This window comes from Ovis canadensis, chromosome 7, assembly GCF_042477335.2.
Source record: "Ovis canadensis isolate MfBH-ARS-UI-01 breed Bighorn chromosome 7, ARS-UI_OviCan_v2, whole genome shotgun sequence".
Taxonomy (NCBI): domain Eukaryota; kingdom Metazoa; phylum Chordata; class Mammalia; order Artiodactyla; family Bovidae; genus Ovis; species Ovis canadensis.
The window spans coordinates 69,068,571-69,088,339 of NC_091251.1; the positions used below are offsets into that span (position 1 = coordinate 69,068,571).

The 19,769-nt window shown below is 38.5% G+C and overlaps 1 protein-coding gene across 4 annotated transcripts in view; it reads right to left on the reverse strand.

The window, feature by feature from the left end:
* The window catches only part of SCG3 (secretogranin III), a 37,530-nt gene extending 22,113 nt beyond the window's left edge, over window positions 1-15,417 (reverse strand). For 2 of the 4 annotated variants that reach the window (XM_069596521.1, XM_069596520.1), the window contains exons 1-8: window positions 14,984-15,417; window positions 14,310-14,362; window positions 13,765-13,810; window positions 13,455-13,670; window positions 8,728-8,870; window positions 7,579-7,728; window positions 4,407-4,584; window positions 1,794-1,910 (exon numbers count right to left, since the gene is read on the reverse strand). In XM_069596521.1, the coding sequence (XP_069452622.1) occupies window positions 1,794-1,910; window positions 4,407-4,584; window positions 7,579-7,728; window positions 8,728-8,870; window positions 13,455-13,670; window positions 13,765-13,810; window positions 14,310-14,362; window positions 14,984-15,074 (994 nt within the window). In that variant the 5' untranslated portion in view covers window positions 15,075-15,417. The remainder of the gene's footprint in view (window positions 1-1,793; window positions 1,911-4,406; window positions 4,585-7,578; window positions 7,729-8,727; window positions 8,871-13,454; window positions 13,671-13,764; window positions 13,811-14,309; window positions 14,363-14,983) is intronic. The other 2 variants (XM_069596523.1, XM_069596522.1) reach the window with 2 other exon arrangements.
* Window positions 15,418-19,769: the final 4,352 nt, after the last annotated feature.

Genomic DNA, 19,769 nt, shown 5'->3' on the forward strand with positions numbered 1-19,769 from the left:
CAATATGTGACTATCACATCGGATAGCATACCTATAAATAATAGTGGAATAAAAATAAAAAACAAGGTCCAGGGTGGGGGGAGGGAATACATGTATACATAAAGCTGATTCATTTCACTGTACAGTAAAAACCAACACAACATTGTAAAGCAACTAAACCCCAATTTAAAAAAATACTTCATTTGTTTTAATTATACTTTTAAAGGGTAAGAATCAGTGTTCTTGCTAATTTGTGAAATTGTAGTTCAGTGTTTACAACTTTCAAGAAAAAATAAAATCTTAAAAACTGAAAGAAAAAAAAAAAGAAATACCTGGCTTGCTTGCACACAGACTTTGTGGCAGATCTAGTTTATTTTCATAGGATAAATGACTTAAGTGTGAAATTTCTGAGTCACCAACTATTAACATGAAACAGTGATTGATTTGGAACAATGTTTTTGATCTACTATTAAGTGGGTAAAGTAGGCCACAAAGCATGGTGTGTAACTTGAGCCCATTAAAACAAATAAAAGACAAAAATGACATAGGTATGTATGTGTGTACACACATACAGAAAAATATCTAGAAGGATATAAATCAGAATGTTACCTGGATGCTAGTATTATGAGTGATTTCTCACTCTTTTTAACATCTTTCTGCATTGACTATTTTTAAAGATAAACATATTCTTTTATAATCAGAAAAAAGAGTAAAACTAGTTTTAATGTAGAAAAAAAATGGCATTTATACAGAATAACTCTGGATTACTCTGTCCTACGATATTTTCTCTTCCATTTAATTCTCTCTCCCCAGTCAGTGATCAGAGTAAGGGGTCCTGAGTTCATCTTGCCCAAAGGACATCTAAGATGAATGGTATTTGTTAATTAACTAAACCAAAGCAGGAAAACAAAAGGCTTTTCTTCTTTTCTTCTTTTAACAACCTGAATGCAGAATCAAAGATTGTTTCAGCTTATCTATAAAGTTCAAGGAATCAAGGGTTGACAAACATTTTCTATAAAGGGCCAAAGAGTAAATATTTTTGATTTTGTGGGCAACACAGTCTCAACTACTCAACTGTCTCTGTAGCACAAAAGCACCTATGGTCAACACTTAAACAGGAACATGGCTGTTCCAGTAAAACTTTATTTACAGATGCTGAAGTCTGAATTTTATTTAGTTTTCTCATGTCACAAAATACTATTCTTCTTTTGACTTTTTTTCAACCATTAAAAAAATGTAAAAGCTATTTTTAGTTTGTGTGCTATACAAAAATCGGTCATGGGACAGACTGGGCCCATGAGCAATAGTTTATCAGCTCCTGATATAGGTAACCGAGTCTTTGATCTCACAGAAGAGTGAGGTCCAGAAAGATGGATGCTCTCCTGGGCATGACGGACGTGGTCGGAGGCAGAGCTGGGAGCAGGAGGCAGAGCTGCTGCTGCCCAGGCCAGTGCTCACCACACACAGACCCCACTGGTTAAAATCAAGACGCTTACTCCCAACCATGTGAACACAATTGAAAAAAGAAAGACAAATTTTAGTTTTATCCCTGAGAAAATGATTAGAAAATGTTAGTAAAACAGAATATAACAGAGGTGAAATGTTTGTTGTTGAACTGGATCTATAAAGAATTGAAAATGTCAGGTTAATTTTATTTGTATACATTGTCAAGCTGGGCAATTCTGGTAACCCAAATGAGTTAGGCTATTTTGATATAAATGATCAAGTTAGTAAAATAATTATTCCCAAATCTCTCATTCATTTTGGACAATGAAAACTAGTCACTGTGAAAACAAAAGAGATAGGACTCTCACCAAGATAGGAAACACCTTCCTCTGGAGATATGGTGCCATATTTTACCATCATCTTCACAAAGTCAATCAAGGTTTTCATGATAGTAATCAAGGTTTCTTTCTCTTTTGCCTCTTTTTCTATATAAAAGGACAAAATAATTTTTTTTTAAAATGGTGGCATATAGTTTCATCTTTTAATGTTAATTTATGAAGTACAGCATCTTATTGAAATAGTTCTCCCTACATTTATAGCTAACCCATTTATACCTAAAATATATTTATGAAAAGCCCACGTCTTGACTGGGAATATAGGACAATGTACTGATATACTTAATTTTTTCACAAATGAGTAATTATAACTTTTCCAAAGAGGTTTACCATAATCTAGAATATTTTACTGATAGAGTAGATGATATCGTTTGCAACCAGGAATAATAGAAACTCAAAGGAAAGTTAGAAGATTGGTGACCCAATAACCCTTCTCTACTCAAATGTTTTTGAGGGCAAGAATGACCTCTTTTCATTAATCAAGCTTAATATTTGAAATAGGAACACACATGTACGTTTAGTTTTTAAATTCAAGGTTGATTTTTTAACAGGAGTATATATTGCTTTCAACCTCGATTTCATTTCAAAGAATATACACAAATCATGAAAATATTCCAATGGTACAGAAGTAAAAAGTGAACACAATATTCTCTTCTTCCCCCTCCCCCAGTGCTTACTTCCTATGCGCAAACGACTATAGATTAACTTCCTATAGATTAACCACTGTTAGCCGTTTCTCGGAAACTTCATATTTGACATACTGTTCTGTATCTTGATAGAAGACGGTGACCAGTGATTCTATAGTAGTTCAGTGGCTGTATTAATTCTAAAATCAGGAAAAAAAATCTATTTCCATTTTTTAAGAAAAGAAAACCTATGTTGCTAGAGGACAGCATCCCTACTCTTTTTGCTGCCATGAAAGATTTTCTCTACTACTTCTTCTAGCCTTTCCCGCAAATTTTCAGCCTTCTCACAGATGGGGCTGGTAGCCAACAGACATTAGTCTACATTTCTTGACTGATGGGCATTTGGAATCTTCTTTCCACTGCTTTGCAACAGTGGAAGGCAGGGACCTGGAAAATAGGCCTGGTTTATAAACTCCAACTATTCTAGGACTAGAGCTGTTCTGAGAGGTAGACTGAGGGGTAGGGAATAGGCAAGCCCACTGCTGGTTCTCACACTAAGCTACATTCTACAACCTAGTCTGTATCAGTATTGAAGATACTTCCATTTTCTGTTTTATTATTTCTCAATTGGTTCAGACCTTGAGTGAAATAGATGGGTATAAGTATTTAAATTAAAAGTTAATAAAAATAAGGGCAAGAAGCAATGGGGTCAAGGAAACTGAAAAGATTAAAGCACATAAAATAAAAAAAATATTCCATATGATGGAATCTGAAAAATATCATATAAAAGTCACAAACTTGGGAGAGAGGAAGGTGGGAGAAGAGATGGAGGAGAGAAGTCCTGGGAAGTGCAGGTGAATGATAACTTCAGCAGTCACATTATTTTCTCAAGGTCATATCCATAAAAATATTTAGTATCATGCTGATGCACTTCACTGACAAGAAGTGACTCACCAAGATGACAGAGGTTCTGAGCTGGGTATCTGCCAACCAGTAGGGCAAGATGGCTCAGAATGGACCCTCAAGATGCATAAGCCCTGCAGACACCAGCAGGGGGGCTGGGTGCCATCTGGTCAATGTCTGGGACTGAAGGACAAAAGGATGTTCTCCAGAAATGAAAGCTCACTCTAAGGTCACTTCTTGGGAAAATATGTTACAATTATAGAAATCGTTATTACAAATGTTCAGTCTGGGGATGAATCTTTAAACAGGAGGAAGAAAAGCCATAAGTCAGTACAGGGCATCTATCTAGACAATAACAACAACAGAAAATTGGCACATTATTATCCTCCTTGCAGATTAACCAAAAATAAACATGAACTGAAATCTTCAGTCAACTCGTTTTGGAGCACTTAGAAAAGAGAACACTACATTAAAGATTTCATTTTTTAGAAAAGCAAATCATTTCCCAAGTGTGTTTTGAGCTCCTGACCTTCATTAGTCCAATGTTTAGTTCACTTCAATTCATTTGAAGACAAGTTGAAAATATTTAAAAAGCAAAATTCTATATCATTTAAAAATAACAAACTATGTTCCATACACTGTTCTACTGAAGGAGGAAAATAAAACCTTAAAGAGATTTGCAATAAAAGCTTTGGCTGAACTGGGTCAGGCTGGGAATGCGCTCTGATTCATCCCTACATGGGTACAAGGTTCTTTCCAATACCAGAAACACAACATGTGTTCAATACCTGTTTATTGAACAAATAAATGAACCCTCTGTTAACATGAAGATTAAATTATCCAGAAATCCCACCTTTCCTGATTATCCTTTCCTAAATATTTCCATGACTAGTACACTTCTTTTGGAAAAAAATCAATGAGAACCATTTCCCCCAAGGCCATAATATATGCCATTGATGGTTGAATTTAGAAACTGAAAACAGGAAGAAAAAAATCCCACCCGCACATTTCCTGGAATTACTGTTTCTGTTTCACGTGAGCAGAAAATAATGTTTACCTGAATCAATACTTTTCAGTAGTGCATAGAAGTTTGGGAAATACTGGAGTTCCTCAAAGTTGTCTTCACTGTAGGTTTTGGTTCTCCTTTCCAAGCCATTTGTCAAGGTTAAAGTGTTAGATACTGTTTCATCATTTTCTCCGTTACTAAAAGCATTTTGAATTGCTGCCATTGGAGTCTCCAGTTGCGGGGAGGGGAGCAGAAATAAGCACAAAATAAACATTTTGTTAGAACTAATGGACACTTGTCTGTGATGCTGTTGAATTTTAAAGTGCACAAACACCTCTTCCTTCACAAGATCAAACTCTTTTCCAGGAATGTGGGCATCAAGTCACATGGGAAGGGCACTGAGATTTAGAGACAGGTGCTTTACCTGAAGACCCTGAATCCTGCTCCAGGGAGAATAGGCAGGTTCCTGTTCTGGCCAGGTTTCCCTTTACCAATACTCATGAGTGTTTTTTCATAAAATTGCCTTTCACTAAGGAAAGGAACTTTGAGTTTTAGAATCTACCAAAAGGGATGATGCCAAGATACAGGAAAGCCTGTCACAATGTCTGATACTAGCAGAGCATCATACCTTAGGGATTTCTGGGTGACATTTTAAGGCCTGTCTGGCAGGGTACACAGGATTTTTTCCCAGACCTGATGTGTAGACAACGTTCCCTATCTTAATGATCCATTCTCCACTTAGTGAACTAGACAGAAATGTAAGAGCTTTGCTTGCCTCTTTCTCTTCATTTCCCTACATTTGATCCATCAGGAGCCTTACTGGCCACACTTTCTAAGTTTATCCCAAATGTGTACATTTCTTTCTTCACTGTCCTACTCTAGTCTAAGCTACCTTGACTTCTTCCCTTCTAACTGGTACACAACTACCTTCCAGTGTATTTCCATCCCTGCCTTTTCCATGTTGTAGCCAAGCTTATCTTTTTTAAAAATATGCAGTAGCTACACTGTCTGGTTTCAGTCATTTGGGTACTCCACACATCCTTCTCTTTGTTGCCTTTCATGTTCACAAGTTAACTCCTATTCAGTTATTAACAAGTCCTGCTCTTGTTAATTCCTATTCAGTTTAGTTAATGCCTAACTTCAGTTTTTGGCTCAAGTCACCTCCTCCAGGAAGCCTCCCCAACCTAAGTCCAAGACAGGTTCCTTTTTTATGAGGTTTTACAGAACCATGTTTCTTTTCTCAGAGCATTTAATACAGTTGCAATTAAAATACATGACTATTTGAAGACCATCTTCCTTTTCCTTTAGACTTTAAGCTTCATGAAAACAGGGATTATACCTTTCTAAATGAGCATTGTATCCCCAGTGTTTGGTACATAGGTGGTATCTCAATAAATATTTATTGGAAGAATAATTTTGTTTTCATTAATGCATAAGGAGATTTTAGAGATGAGAAGTAAGGAGTACAAAATGGGAGTGAAGGAAGAAAATTGATATGTCAGTTTTACTTCAGACTGGTATGCTTGAGTGAAAGCCATGAGTTATGTGATAAGTCTAGAAAATTTTTTATGGTAGGTGGATCTTCTAAAGCTGTTATAAAAGATGACAGATGGTGGAGATTGGAAGTAGGGAGAAAAAAGGAGAGCTTTTAACCTACCTAGTAAAAACAGAACAATTCATACCAATTTCTGTTCTCTAGCCTCCCCTAAAACAGGACCATAAGTCTATAAGCCACTTTTCCCTTGTGTCTGTGATAGGGTGTTGAAGGAGATGATGGAGGGATGAGGAGTCATGGGGTGTGGGCACTCTGGTAAAGAAAATGAAAGGAGAGGTGAGGAGTTTGATATTCTCTTATACCCCCTATGGTTGGCTCCAAACAGAAGTTTAAAAGAATTCAAGGAGGAGTGAATGATTTTAGAAGCTTGGCTAAGGCCAAAGAAAAGATGAAGAGGTAAGGAGTCCAGGGAGATGAAAGATGACGGAATGACAAGTCTCAGTAAAGGATGACACAGACCCCTGAGTCAATGGAAAGAGGAAGCGGCGGGTGGAAGGGCACAGGGTGGATGGAGAGGCAGTATGAGGCAACTAGCTCTGCGGAATAGAAAAGTTGGTGAGGACTGCTGTATTTAAAATGGATAACCAATGAGCACCTACCATATAGCACAGATAACTCTGCTCAGTGTTATATGGCAGCCTGGTTGGAAGCTGAGTTTGGGGGAAAATAGATACAAGTTATATGTATGGCAGTCCCTTTGCTGCCCACTTGAAAGTATCACATTGTTAATTGGCTATACCGTAATACAAAATAAAAAGTTAAAAAAAAAGCTGGTGTGGAAAAATATCAAATCAATCCAGGTTTTTTTTGAGGGGGGTGTTGAGGGCAAATGATGACATCCACTGTGAACAGAAGTTGGATACCAAGAGTTGTGAAACATTTGAATCCAGTGCTCTGGGATTATATGAATTGTATGTGAGATAACCATTTCACATAATATGTGTTATTTTACTCTGGAGTATAAGACATAATCTTTACTAAATAATATAAGTTGGGCTCCAAAATCACTGCAGATGGTGACTGCAGCCATAAAATTAAAAGACGCTTACTCCTTGGAAGAAAAGTTATGACCAACCTAGATAGCATATTCAAAAGAAGAGATGTTATTTTGCCAACAAAGGTCCGTCTAGTCAAGGCTATGGTTTTTCCAGTAGTCATGTATGGATGTGAGAGTTGGACTGTGAAGAAAGCTGAGCGCTGAAGACTTGCTGCTTTTGAACTGCGGTGTTGGAGAAGACTCTTGAGAGTCCCTTGGACTGCAAGGAGATCCAACCAGTCCATCCTAAAGGAGATCAGTCCTGGGTATTCTTTGGAAGGAATGATGCTAGAGCTGAAACTCCAGTACTTTGGCCACCTCATGCGAAGAGTTGACTCATTGGAAAAGACTCTGATGCTGGGAGGGATTGGGGGCAGGAGGAGAAGGGGACGACAGAGGATGAGATGGCTGGATGGCATCACCGACTCGATGCACATGAGTTTGGGTGAACTCTGGGAGTTGGTGATGGACAGGGAGGCCTGGCGTGCTGCGATTCATGGGGTTGCAGAGTTGGACACGACTGAGCGACTGAACTAAACTGTATTAATTATATACAAATGCAAGTACACACATCCATGCACATGCGTATACACACATACATAATTGATGCATATGTATTTGCATATACTTACCACTTTCTCTGGTATTCTCCCAGTCTGACTCTCAGTCTTGCTTGTTGGTTTATTGAGTTCCTCTTCATAATTATTGGCTTCCTTAGAGATCAATTTTTGTAAAACCTCTGCAACTTCATCTTCCAGTGTGTGTGCCTGGCTTTCTGTAATCTGTTACAAAAAGTCAAAATATATATAACTTAGTTCTATTTTTGTGGTTTAAAAATACTAAACTCTTTAGCTGAACACATATTTTTAGAAGACAAGAGAATATTCTGGTCCATCTTCTGAACAACCCTTGTTTATGCCCCTAGTACGCACTGACTGTCAGTGACTGCCCAACACTCGTGGGAAGAGGCAGTCTTTACTGTTGGAACCCACAGAAAACAATCCTCAAGTTGTTTCTCAGCCCTCAGGTGCAGGTCATGGTAGGCAACTGTTGAAACCTGCAAATTTAACAGCCTCCTAAGGTCTGCCAGGACTGTGTTAATGTGCCTGGGAACCAAGATGGGGCAGTGTAGGGTCAGATTGGATTGTGTAGGGCTTCCTAATCATTGCATGGCTTTGCACATCTTATTTCTTTCTCATATCACACATTTAAAACATTTCTGCTGGTTAAATCCTAACCATCCTTCTAAACTCACTTCAAACACCTCCTCCTCTGAATCTTTTCCTTATTGCTTAACTGGATATAATCCATCTTCTGGCATACTAAATCATGCTGATGGTTCTTACGCAACTTGTAGTATGAGAATGTGTGTACTTGTCTGAAAGTGAAAGTGAAGTCCCTCAGTCGTGTCCGACTCTTTGTGACCCCGTGGACGGTAGCCCACCAGGTTCCTCCGTCCATGGGATTCTCCAGGCAAGAATACTGGAGCAGGTTGCCATTCACTTCTCCAGGGGATCTTCCCGACCCAGGGATCGAACCCAGGTCTCCCACATTGTAGGCAGACGCTTTAACCTCTGAGCCACCAAGGAAGCCCTCTAGCGCCTCTGATAAACCATAAATTCCTAGAGGGAAAGAATGGAGTCTTACTTGTCCTCGAAACTCATGGTGACTGGTATAAAGTAGACACATTATAAACATTTGGCTCTCTGAATCAAGTGGTTTGGCTTCTTAGCATGTTCCAAACTGTACGAATTTGGTTTGTTCTCATGCATATGACTTACTAGGCCAAGATTCAGCAGTTTGGACACGATCCTGTCAAATACTCCTCTGTCGTTTTCCTCATAAATCCTGGTAGCAATTTTCTGGACAATGTCTTCAGCAGTTAAAGGAGTGCCATCAAGTTGATGAAGGCCATCTGGATCATCTAGACAGAGCAATCACAACTTCACATTGTGGTGATCACAGGCCTGTTTCTTGGATTACATTAGATTTATAATCTGAATCTTGTACACCCAGGTATGTTTGGAATATACTTAAAGTGGGGCTTTGTCCATGTAAACTCTTGGTTTGAAATAAAATTCGACTTCAAGAGTCTAAGATGGTACTGGAAATTCTGAAAGCTTCTTATGTGGTTATAAAAGGAAGATCTGAAGACAACACAAAAGGCCTCTCCATTTTTAGTGCTAATAGTACAAAAAGTAAAATACCAATAGATACTATGCCTTATTGTTCAACGCACTCTTCTATATATTACATAATTTGATATTCCATTTCCACACAAGGAGTAGACTGGTATTATCGGCACATGTATTCCCTTTGCAGGCAAATTTCTGGGCTGAGGGAGGGGGAACCTGCCTCTCACCCAGAATCAAAGAGTATGTACTGAAGATTTTGTGACTTACTTGGAATAACTGTTCACTTGTGAACAGGTATCAGGGTGCCTTTATGTAAGGCAGCTTAATCTGACTACCCTTTTTCCAGAGAATAAGGAACTTTTTTATGTCCCTGAAATTTAAACTTTTAAAATGTGATAACAGATTTGCACAATACAATATGTAAATCTATGGAAACCTCTGCAGAGAAGCTTGAAGACATGCATGCTTGGCTTTCCTGGGAGTATGTTTGGCAGTACCACTCCAGACTAAAGCAAGGGCCCATCCTGAGGAAAAGGAAGGATACAGTAGGGTTGGTGGCAAGGAAGAATGGCACCATGTCCCACAGAGCACTCCCAGGAAGCAATTGGTCTTTTCCAATCTATATTACATCATTGACTCAATGGACATGAGTTTGAGCAAACTCTGGGAGACAGTAAAGGACAGGGAAGCCTGGAGTGCTGCAGGCCATGCGGTAGTAAAAAGTTGGACACGACTGAGCAATTGAACAACAATAATCTATACCCCCTGGAAGAGGATAGTCATATGTGCAAGTTTACAAGGCACTTAACTCCTCTTGTCACCTCTAGGCAGCTTGGAAAGATCAGAAATTTAGCTCCAATGATTTATTTATATATTCTTGGACCACTATAAAGGAAGTTATTAAGAGCATGTATTTCACGGGATTCTGAGGATCAAATGAGGTAAGATGTAAAAGCACCTTTTAAATTGCCAAGTATCATATGAAAGTTAATGTAGTTGTATTACTATGGACAGTGGATTTGCACCTGAAATAAAGGAACTGTAGTTATCTTCTAGAGAAAACAGACATTGAATCCCTAGCCAAATTCTGTCCAAATAATTGTGAACATATTCACTCACAGAAAGAACAACCTAGTACATATTTCTATCCTGTTCATCTTTTTCGTTTGTAGCTCGTGGGGATTCATAGATTTTTCCAGACTCTGCAAAGATGGAAGGGTATGCAGCCTCAGGCAGAATATCATCTTTGTGTTGTTTGGAAGGAAGCTTAGGAAAGTGAGCAGGGTGATTACTCATGGAGGGCTGGGAGTGTTCTGACAGTGTATTATTGCCGAATCACAGGCCAACCAGTAAGCTGCAAGGCCTTTGAGTCCTATGTACTAGAATGACTAACGAGCAAGAAAGTCCCTTAGAAAACTCTGTAAAATCAGCTCCCCTCCTGGATGACTGAAAATTGGGTTCCTCATCCATTTTTTCCAGAGCAGAGATTCGCTGTCACTTAGGTCTGATTTGTCCATTTGTAGGTTGGAAGTCAGACTCTGGGGAGTAAGTGTAGCAGAAACTGCCCAGGTCTAGAGAAAGGCAGAAGAATTTATTTCCCTTCCCATTTATCCCTTGGGATCTGCAAAAGGAAGAACAGTGATTGCCTGCTGAAGCTGGAAAATAACTGAGACAGCTGCTTTTCAGTTCATTTAATTCACTACAGGGAGAACATTAGCAAGACTCTAAAAAAGTAGCCTCTTTCCTCCCCACACTGCTGGATTCTCTGGAGCCAAGAATTCAGATCTCCCCTAGTACAGTTTGGCTAGACGGGGTTAATAGCTGAACTGTGGGGCAATGCTCCTTGCCTTCCATGATTTCCCCTGCTCCTCCACAATGGAAAGAATTACTCAGAATGACTTCTCTACTGCTCATGAAAGGGTATTTCACCCTCCTATATAGACCTCAGAGGGGAAGCAAACATGAGTTCAACGTTTATAACTTTTTAATGCAGCTCCAGTTCTAAGTGGATATAAAAGGGCCTTGTCCCATCATCTGCCCAGTTGAGTTTGAATTTCCAGCAACTAATATGTTACTTAACATTCATTTATTCAATATGTTAGTATTAAACTCTTAATAGGGGCTAAGACTGGAAATACAGTGATAAATAGTTTAGACATGGTCCCTAACTACACAGAGCTTACTGTCTAGCTCATACTCTGATAATTAGTAATTTCTCAATGGATATTTGTTTGGTGAATGCACAGAGAAGCCCCAAAGCAGTATTTCCTAAAAGAAACTTGGAGAAATCCTAACTCACACATCCTGTAGAAAACACCAAGAAGGAGAGTTGTTGGGTTCTCCAGCACAAGCTCATTTAGAGGTTTCCTAAAGGTATAAAAGCGCCCTGCAGAAGTTACGCCCCTCGGCCTCTCTACTAGGATGAAAGTTTGCATGTCTCTGAGGCTCTAGTCACCTGGGTGGTCCCAAACCTTCTGGTTCCAGGATTACCAGGGTATGAGAGAAGATTAACAATTTACTCATAAACCATTCTCTCCAAGAATCTTCTATATATACTCAAGTGGACTTAAAATGACCCCTAGGGCAAGCCTAGAGCCATTAGCCTAGCACTTGATAGTTCAGAATCTATTGGGGATGTTAATAAAATACTGAACAATGTTAAAAATAAGTTGCTCAGTTAGTGATCAGATCACAAACAGATCTACCTATGTCTGCATGTACAACCCATCTGACCGAAAAACAGTCAGACAAACATTAGATGATTTTTATATTTTCATTAAATGGTCAACTCCACCCAAGTGGTTGAATCTGTTTCACATGCAGCTATACCCAGTACCTATTTATTGCTAGCCCAAATATTTTAGGTTAAAAAAAGAATTCAAAAAAACTTTCATGTAGTATGCAACATGGAATGTATAAAAATATAGACCATCTCCCCTACCCCATACATATACAACACAATTCTCCTCAGGCTATGATAGCCTATAAAAGTCTAATTAGTAATTGTTTTCTGGCAGAGATAATCAGTATAGTTCTCTTGTGGCCCACGGAAGAGAATTTTTACACATAAGAAAATCTATAGTCACTCCTAAGAACCAGTACTCAGAATGGAAGACACACTGAGGAATTGAGGCAGATCTCAATGCCTCAGTACAATATTTAATTTATTCCCTCATGTATTCCCTTATTTGTGTATTTGTTCACTTATCAGTTCATGAGCTCCAGACACTGGGACTATATTCTCTCTGTTCTCATGGGGAGTTTTCAGTTTATTTTAGGAGAAAAAGAGAAATCATAAGTAGTCACACTCAGGGATATAAAATTACAAATTGCAATCAGTGCCATGATGGAAAGAAACAAGGTTTCTACCAGATCATGTGCTGGATAAACCAGAGAAGTAGATAGTCCATGTAAGACTGTAGATGACACATTAAGGATTTTGGGTTTTATCCTGAGAAATGGGAATCTATTAGCAGGTTTTAAGCCAAAGAGTGACATGCTCATATTTGTGTGTTGAATAGATCACTCTGGCTGCTATATGAATAAGCTGGAGGGGGTCAGAGCGAATGCTGGAAAATCCATTAAAAGATTTTTCTGTAGTTCAAAGGAGATATGATTAGAGCTTGGAAAAGGATGCAGGTGATTGGTAATAGAGGAAAAAAAATTAAGATGACACATAGGAAGTAAAATTGATAAGACTGATGGATTAGAATGTAAGAGGTAAGGAAAATAATGGTTTGACTCCTAGATTTGTCTTGAAAAATAGGATGTATAGTAGTGCCTTTCCTAGAGGAAAGAGGGCTAAATTATAAGGTTTACAGAAATTATGAGTTTAATATTGGACATGTTAAGTTTGAGCTGCTTCTGAGACTTCAAAGGGAAAATGTTAAGTTGGTAGATAGTTATAGGTCTGTAGTTCAGAGAAGTCTGGGCTAGTGATATGAGACATCAGGATATAGATGGGAACTGAAGCCATGGAAAGGTTAGAATGCCTAGGGAGACAGGCTATAGCTAGGAAGAGAACACTGGAAAGGGAGTAATAAGTATTTCACCTTGGAATGTGTGTGTGGGGTATTTTGTTGATTTAATTATATGGGAATTATGATATTTTGTATTTATAGTTAAAATAAATTAGAATGTTAAAATGAACTCAAAGGACCCTTTAAAGAGACAATAAAACCTGGGCTTCTGTGGTGCTGGAATTGTGCATGATATACAGTTAAGTTTGGGCCTTTTCTCAGTTTTGGACATGGACTAATAAAGGATTGTGAGTGTGTAACAGATATTTTCAAAGTATAGGACTTTCTCTTACCTATAATGGGAAACTACAGACTAGAGAAAATAGGTAGCAAAAGTTCTTTTTCTTCATTTACCTTGAAATTTACGGTCCAGTCCACTTTTAGTAGAATCATAATCATCAATCAGTCTTCGATTCTTGGTTGAATCAACATCTTCCACATTCAATTTATTATCATTTGGGGAAATTTTTACAGATTGTCTTTCTTTCTCATTTTTTTCCTTTTCTGTTATGGCCTTTAGCAGGTTCAAGTTATCAACAAAGGAATAATTGCTTTCACCTGGCTTGTTTTCTGGAAGAAAAGCCCCCAAGCCCAGCACATCCATTTTAGTTAAGCTTCTCACAGCCTACATTATTTAAATTAGCATCAACTAATTTCTTATTACCTGGAGGGTACGTTTTTTTAATCTTGTCTGCTTCTGCTTCAGCAATCTGTGAAACAAACAGGAGATAGACCTGGTTTTAAATCATTGCTCTACCACTTACCAAACATGATAGCTAAATAATTTAATCCTTGTGGGATTTAGTTTTATTGTTTGTAAAATGTAAATAATATTTTTATCTCAAAGTATTGTCATAAGGATTAAATGAAATAAAAGAAAGAACAAATAGTCTATAAATATTAATTCTCTTCTCTGGTAATATTGGTAAAAGATAAATCTCTGATAAATTAAGAAATCTTACGATAGAGTGGATGTGATGTTGAGCTTACTGGGTTTTTATGCAGTCAGCTCTTTGTTTTATACAGAACTCTCTATATTCAACTGTCAGGATACAGAAATTACCAAAATTATATTTCCCATCATCATTTCAGTCAGTTTATTATTAAGTTTTGAGGTCTGTGAATTCCAAATGGCTAAAAGGTCACAGCATGATTACATTAAATAGTAATAACTAAAATAAAATGAAATAGCATTTACTTCTGACCTACCTGCTCATTCAAAGGTCTTTCTGCACTTAATTCTCTATTGTGTAGGGGTTTGTCTAGAATAAACACAAATGCAAATTTAATTGTGTATTCAAAAGACAATGTGTCTCATTAAATAAAATCTTCAAAAAAGAAAATAGAAATATTTTTGGATGACTGTGAAACAAAAATATATATTAACAAAAATTATAAGATTATACAATTAAAATGATTATCAGCATTGCCTTTGCTTATTATCCCAGTGTATAGAATTACACTTTTTTTTCCTGATCAGAAATCTAACAGAGTTCTAACACTTGGTTTACCAGCTGTTTTCAAGGAGACAGAGCATAATTAAAAGCTTTTTTTTTTAATCACACACTGAACACGTTATGAACAGAAAATCTGAGAAAAGTTGTAAGATGACTAGGGAAAAAACCAAACAATGAAACCACTTTAATAGGCGGAAAGGCCACCCCCTCCCAATTTCAAAAAACAACCCATGTTACTGCTCTATCATTTAAAAAGTGAGGAAAATTTGTCTTCTGGCTCTAAGTCCTAACTGATTTCTTTGTCAATGTGCATGGATATCATGTGATCAGAAAACAAGGCACGGTGATGTACAGCTCGCGCATTATATCAAGCTTTACCTTCCGTAGCAAAATAGAAGCGAGGTGGGAAGAAAAGGGTCCACGTACCTTGGCTGCCCGCCGGTTTGGGGAAAGCCTGAATTGGGCTGCTGTGGAGCACCAATACCACAATCCAAGTGCCGGTCCAAAGGAAACCCATTCTTCCACGCTTGGCTTCGGAAACAGCTTGGCGCCGGGCTCCCGGAGCTGTAGCTTTTGTTATGAATGAAAAGGAGGAGTAAAAACAGGAAAAGCTAGAAGAGTGGGCGCGGGGAGGGCTAGTGGCGGGGATCCGAGTCTAACGGAGCTCTGCCGGGCTCCGGAGTAAAGGGATTAATTAGACAGTGGGCGCTCGGGACTCAGGTCTCCAGGTGGAGGAGAGCGCTGTCCGTCCCGTGGGTGCTGAAGTTCCTGTGACAAGAACGGGCAGCGGGTCGACTTGGGCGTCGCCTTATTCTTGCTCCCTCCTTGAGAGGAAGTGAGGATGAAAGCGCATGCTCTCTGAGAGTCAGAGGCGGGAAGGGATGGCGTCAGCAACTCCAAAGCTACTCCAATTCCCTCCACGAATGGAAGCGGGGGAGGGATGACAGATGGGCTAGCGTATTTTCTGTGCCGCAGTCCTAGGGCTGATCCTGCAGTCAGGGTCGTGGACATCATTTGTCCTAACCTTCCAAGTAAATGTTACCTCAGGGACCAAGTGCCTTCTCTGCCTGTGCTCCTGTTAAGGAAAGCTAGATAACCTTAGGCAGAGGGTTCTGCTTTGAGATTATTCTGGGATATCTTCTCCAAAAAGTCCTTTCCATTCTACCTTCTGTACCTAAAGGTGAAGGTGAAGTTGCTCAGTCGTGTCCGACTCTTTGCGACCCCGTGGACTGTAACCTACTAGGCTTCTCCGTCCATGGGATTCTCCAGGCAAGAATACTGGAGTGGGTTGCCATTTCCTTCTGCAGGGAATCTTTCCGACCCAGGGATCGAACCCAGGTCTCCCGCATTGGAGGCAGACACTTTAACCTCTGAGCCACCAGGGAAGCAAGACAGATATAATTCTTATATTCTTAGAAAAGCTGTACCTTTTGTGATTTGGGTTGTCAATACCAGGGCTCTCTTAGTGCTCTTGTTTCAGCTCTATAGAGTCTTTTAAATTGGGATATTTAGGGAACATTCTTTCAAATAGATTGCTGCAACACAGTCACTCTCCTAGATGCTGAAACAGAAAACACACCCACACCCACACCCACCCACCCACACCCATTGCTTGTTCCCCTAAGAGTGAATATCCTCCATAGTCAGGGGTAGGTGAGCAGCAGGAGGAGCCAATTTCAATTAAAAAAAAAATTCCCTTTCTCGCCATGGGAAATCCCTCTTCAAAGAAAGAAAGGGGAAAGGCGGGGGGAAAGCTGCACTTCTGTAAAATTCTTCCCTGGGATTCAATTATGTTTAAGAACTTGGTTGTTCCAAGGTTCCTTGAAGAGACGGGATAGTCATGAAAAGCATTTTTCATCATAACTAGGTCAGGGAGGCGCTTCCTATATTTTGAGATGATTTCCAGAAGCCTAAGATTATTGCATGAAAAGAGCTATCAAAAAAGACTTTAAAATAATGAATACAAGCAACACTAATAATGTGAGCAGGGTGCTGAGCAAGTTGTTTAGTCTCTGAGTTTTAAACAGATCTTGGACCCTTTCCTTTGGACTGTGGCATGCTGGGAACTAGTCTGAATAATGACCACAGAGAAGAATTCAGCACAATAAGGCCTTTGATTTCTGTATCCCTGCTTTTCAAGGAGCAAGTTAGTTGTTCAAGTACCTAAAAATAAACAAACAAGCAACCAAGCTAACAAACAAATCTCCCTCATTCTGAAGGGCTTTGAGTTTGGATGTCACTCAAATACTTTAAGAATCTAAAGAGTACTTTGGATCTAGCACCTACTTCAAGAAACAGTAATGCAGCCTTGGGGGCAGGGTCCAGCATCTCCCTCAAGGGAAACACAATATATTTGAGATCGTCTGTAGAACTAAAAACCCCACCAAATTGAAGATGTTAACTACTTGATTGGAGCACTCTTCATTCAGAGGTCACAGTTCTCCCCTCATCACCTGATGCCCCCTTTGCCTGGCAAAGCAATAAAGCTATTTTTTTCTACATTACAGTAAATAAATAAAGCAAACAGTTTTTTCTTGGCAGTAATGACATAACATTAGTATCCCAGTAGACCGCATTTGAAAAAATTAAATCTCCCAATTTAAAATCCTATCCAAGTGAAGGGTAAATTTCCTTATTTTCCTCTTCTTTAAAACAGGTGGCAGGCTCTGTTTACCTTGCAATGTAATTGTGGAGAACAGTTGAATACGTGTCTTGATCAAATCATTTTGTTTGTTTGTTTTTTTAACTTCATGGTGCGGCATATGAGATCTTAGTTAGGGATCCAACTCTTGCCCCCTTCTTGGAAGCACAGAGTATTAACCATTGGACAGCCAGGGGAGTCCCTTGATCAAATCATTTTATACCTGGAATGTTTTGCCACAACCTAAAAAAATAAGTCATGAAGTATTTTTAGTTTTTAAGAAACATTACCAAAAATTTGGTGAAATAGCCATTCACGGAGATTTACTCTGTCTCTGATCTAATCCCTCAGCTCCACTCCATCCTATGTCCCATCCTCTAACTTGCCTCTCTCCACAATGTATGTTTGCAGTTGGGAGGGTCTCAGGATACAAATATGGTAAAGGATGGCTATTGGACTTCCCTTGTGGCTCAGCTGGTAAATAATCCACCTGCAATGTGAGAGACCCGGGTTTGATCCCTGGTTTGGGAAGATCCCCTGGAGAAGGGAAAAGCTACCCATTCCAGTATTTTGGCCTAGAGAATTCCATGGACTATATAGTCCATGGGGTTGCAAAGAGTAGATTGACTTTCACTTTCACGGCTATTGAGGACATTGCATTGCTTGCCAAAAATGAAAAAAGTATTTGGCTTTTCCCTGTCATTTGCACTCAAAGTGTTAAATCTAAGAATGTGTTACATTTCTGACCAAATGAACTGTGGAGCATGGGGTAAACTCTAAGGCATGAATTAATTTACATTTCTCAGTCTTATGAATGTTTTTTTTCTTTTACCAGACTCAGTATAGATCTATGAGTAGAGTAATCCTAAGTTGCATTTATTCATTCATTCACTTAAGAGATATTTATTGAGCACTCAGAATGTACCAGGTATTAAGATAATTGCTGAGTATACAAAGATAAGTAAGATATAGTCACTGCTGGTTTTATAGCCTGGGAGAAATGACTGTGATTATAACAAGCACCACCACAACTATTTACCGAATGCTTTTCATGAGCTACACATTGATGTCACTTAAATATAAGTGAACAAATAAACACAAGAGTGTTTACGGGTTCCCTGTTGTATATGCAGCATTCAGGTAGGGTACAAATAATGGAGTGAATGATCAGGAAAGGTTTCAAAGAGAAGATCTCTTGTTTTAATCATAAAAATTAAAATATTCGATTGTTATGTATAAGCACACCAGAAACATTGAATAATATAAACAAATATATGTTGAAGTTGTAAGACAAGTGTCATTGAAGCAGATCACATGATTGTGAAATAAACAACATACAAGGCACAGTAACTTCATCAGTGTTACATATGGATTGATCATTCACTATAGAAGATGCCTTTTGAGCTTAGTCTTGAAGATGGAGATATTTGAAGTTGTTTAGAGAAAATTTTATATTATTATTGCATATTGTATTGTAGAAAGTCTCAGACAAACGCAAAAGGAGGAAAAATATTGAAACAAACTCCATGAATTCATTACCCAATTTCAGTAATCATGACCACTGTTTTTGTTTTATATTCACCTGTAAAAATCCCAAACTTCATATCATTTTACCCACAAGCACACCAGTATGTTTACCTAAAAGATAAGGGTTCTTTTTTCCTAGCATTATTGTAATACCTTTATCATATCTCATAATAATAATACTTCACTATCATCAAATATCCAGCCAAAGTTCAGATTTCCCCACTTGCCTTATAAATATTTTTACAGATGGTTTGCTTAGATCAGAATCCAAACAAGGCCATACATTGCATTTGTTTGGCTTGTGAAAGACACATATCAGTACAACATATTGTAAAGTTTTCTTTTCATTTCCCAAGACATGTTAGTTGCTTCTTTAGAATACTGTGCACACTTCCAATACTGCATGTGTCTTATTGTGCCGCTCTTTGTACATGATTCTTTTCATTTCAAAATTAATAAATATACATTGAAGGAAAATGTCTAAAAATACAGTAAGCTAAAAGGGGAAAAATCATCTGATAGAGATAATCCCTGCTAACTTTTGGCCTATTTCCTTTTGGTGCATAGTTTTCTAAGGAAATGTTTTATACATATGTTTATAAAATCTTATTTCTTATTGTATACATATCTGTCTATCCCACTAATCTATGAACTCTTCAAGAGGAAAGGTCTTATCTTGCTCACTCTTCGTTTCTCAGCCCTTCTTGCAGTATCTGGAAATCTATTTGCTTCAGTAAATGAACAAAGCGATGGAGGCTTGTCTGTTTACCTTTGCTCTTCAAATGCTGAGACCATGATGGCTGTCCTACATTGGAGGATCATGACAGTGTTGCAGGTCCAGGAGCTGGCAGTTCCTTCAGGAGCTGTTAGCCACTCTGTCAGCATGATTATCCACTCAGCATTTTTTTAACCAAAGCGTAGTCTTGCAGAAGCGGTATTCACAAAAGGACTAAGAATAGAGAGACAGAGCTGGCAAAAGCTTTTACAGCTACAGCTATAGGCTTGGATTCATTGCTGTTAAAAAGACTGACACAGGATGCCAAC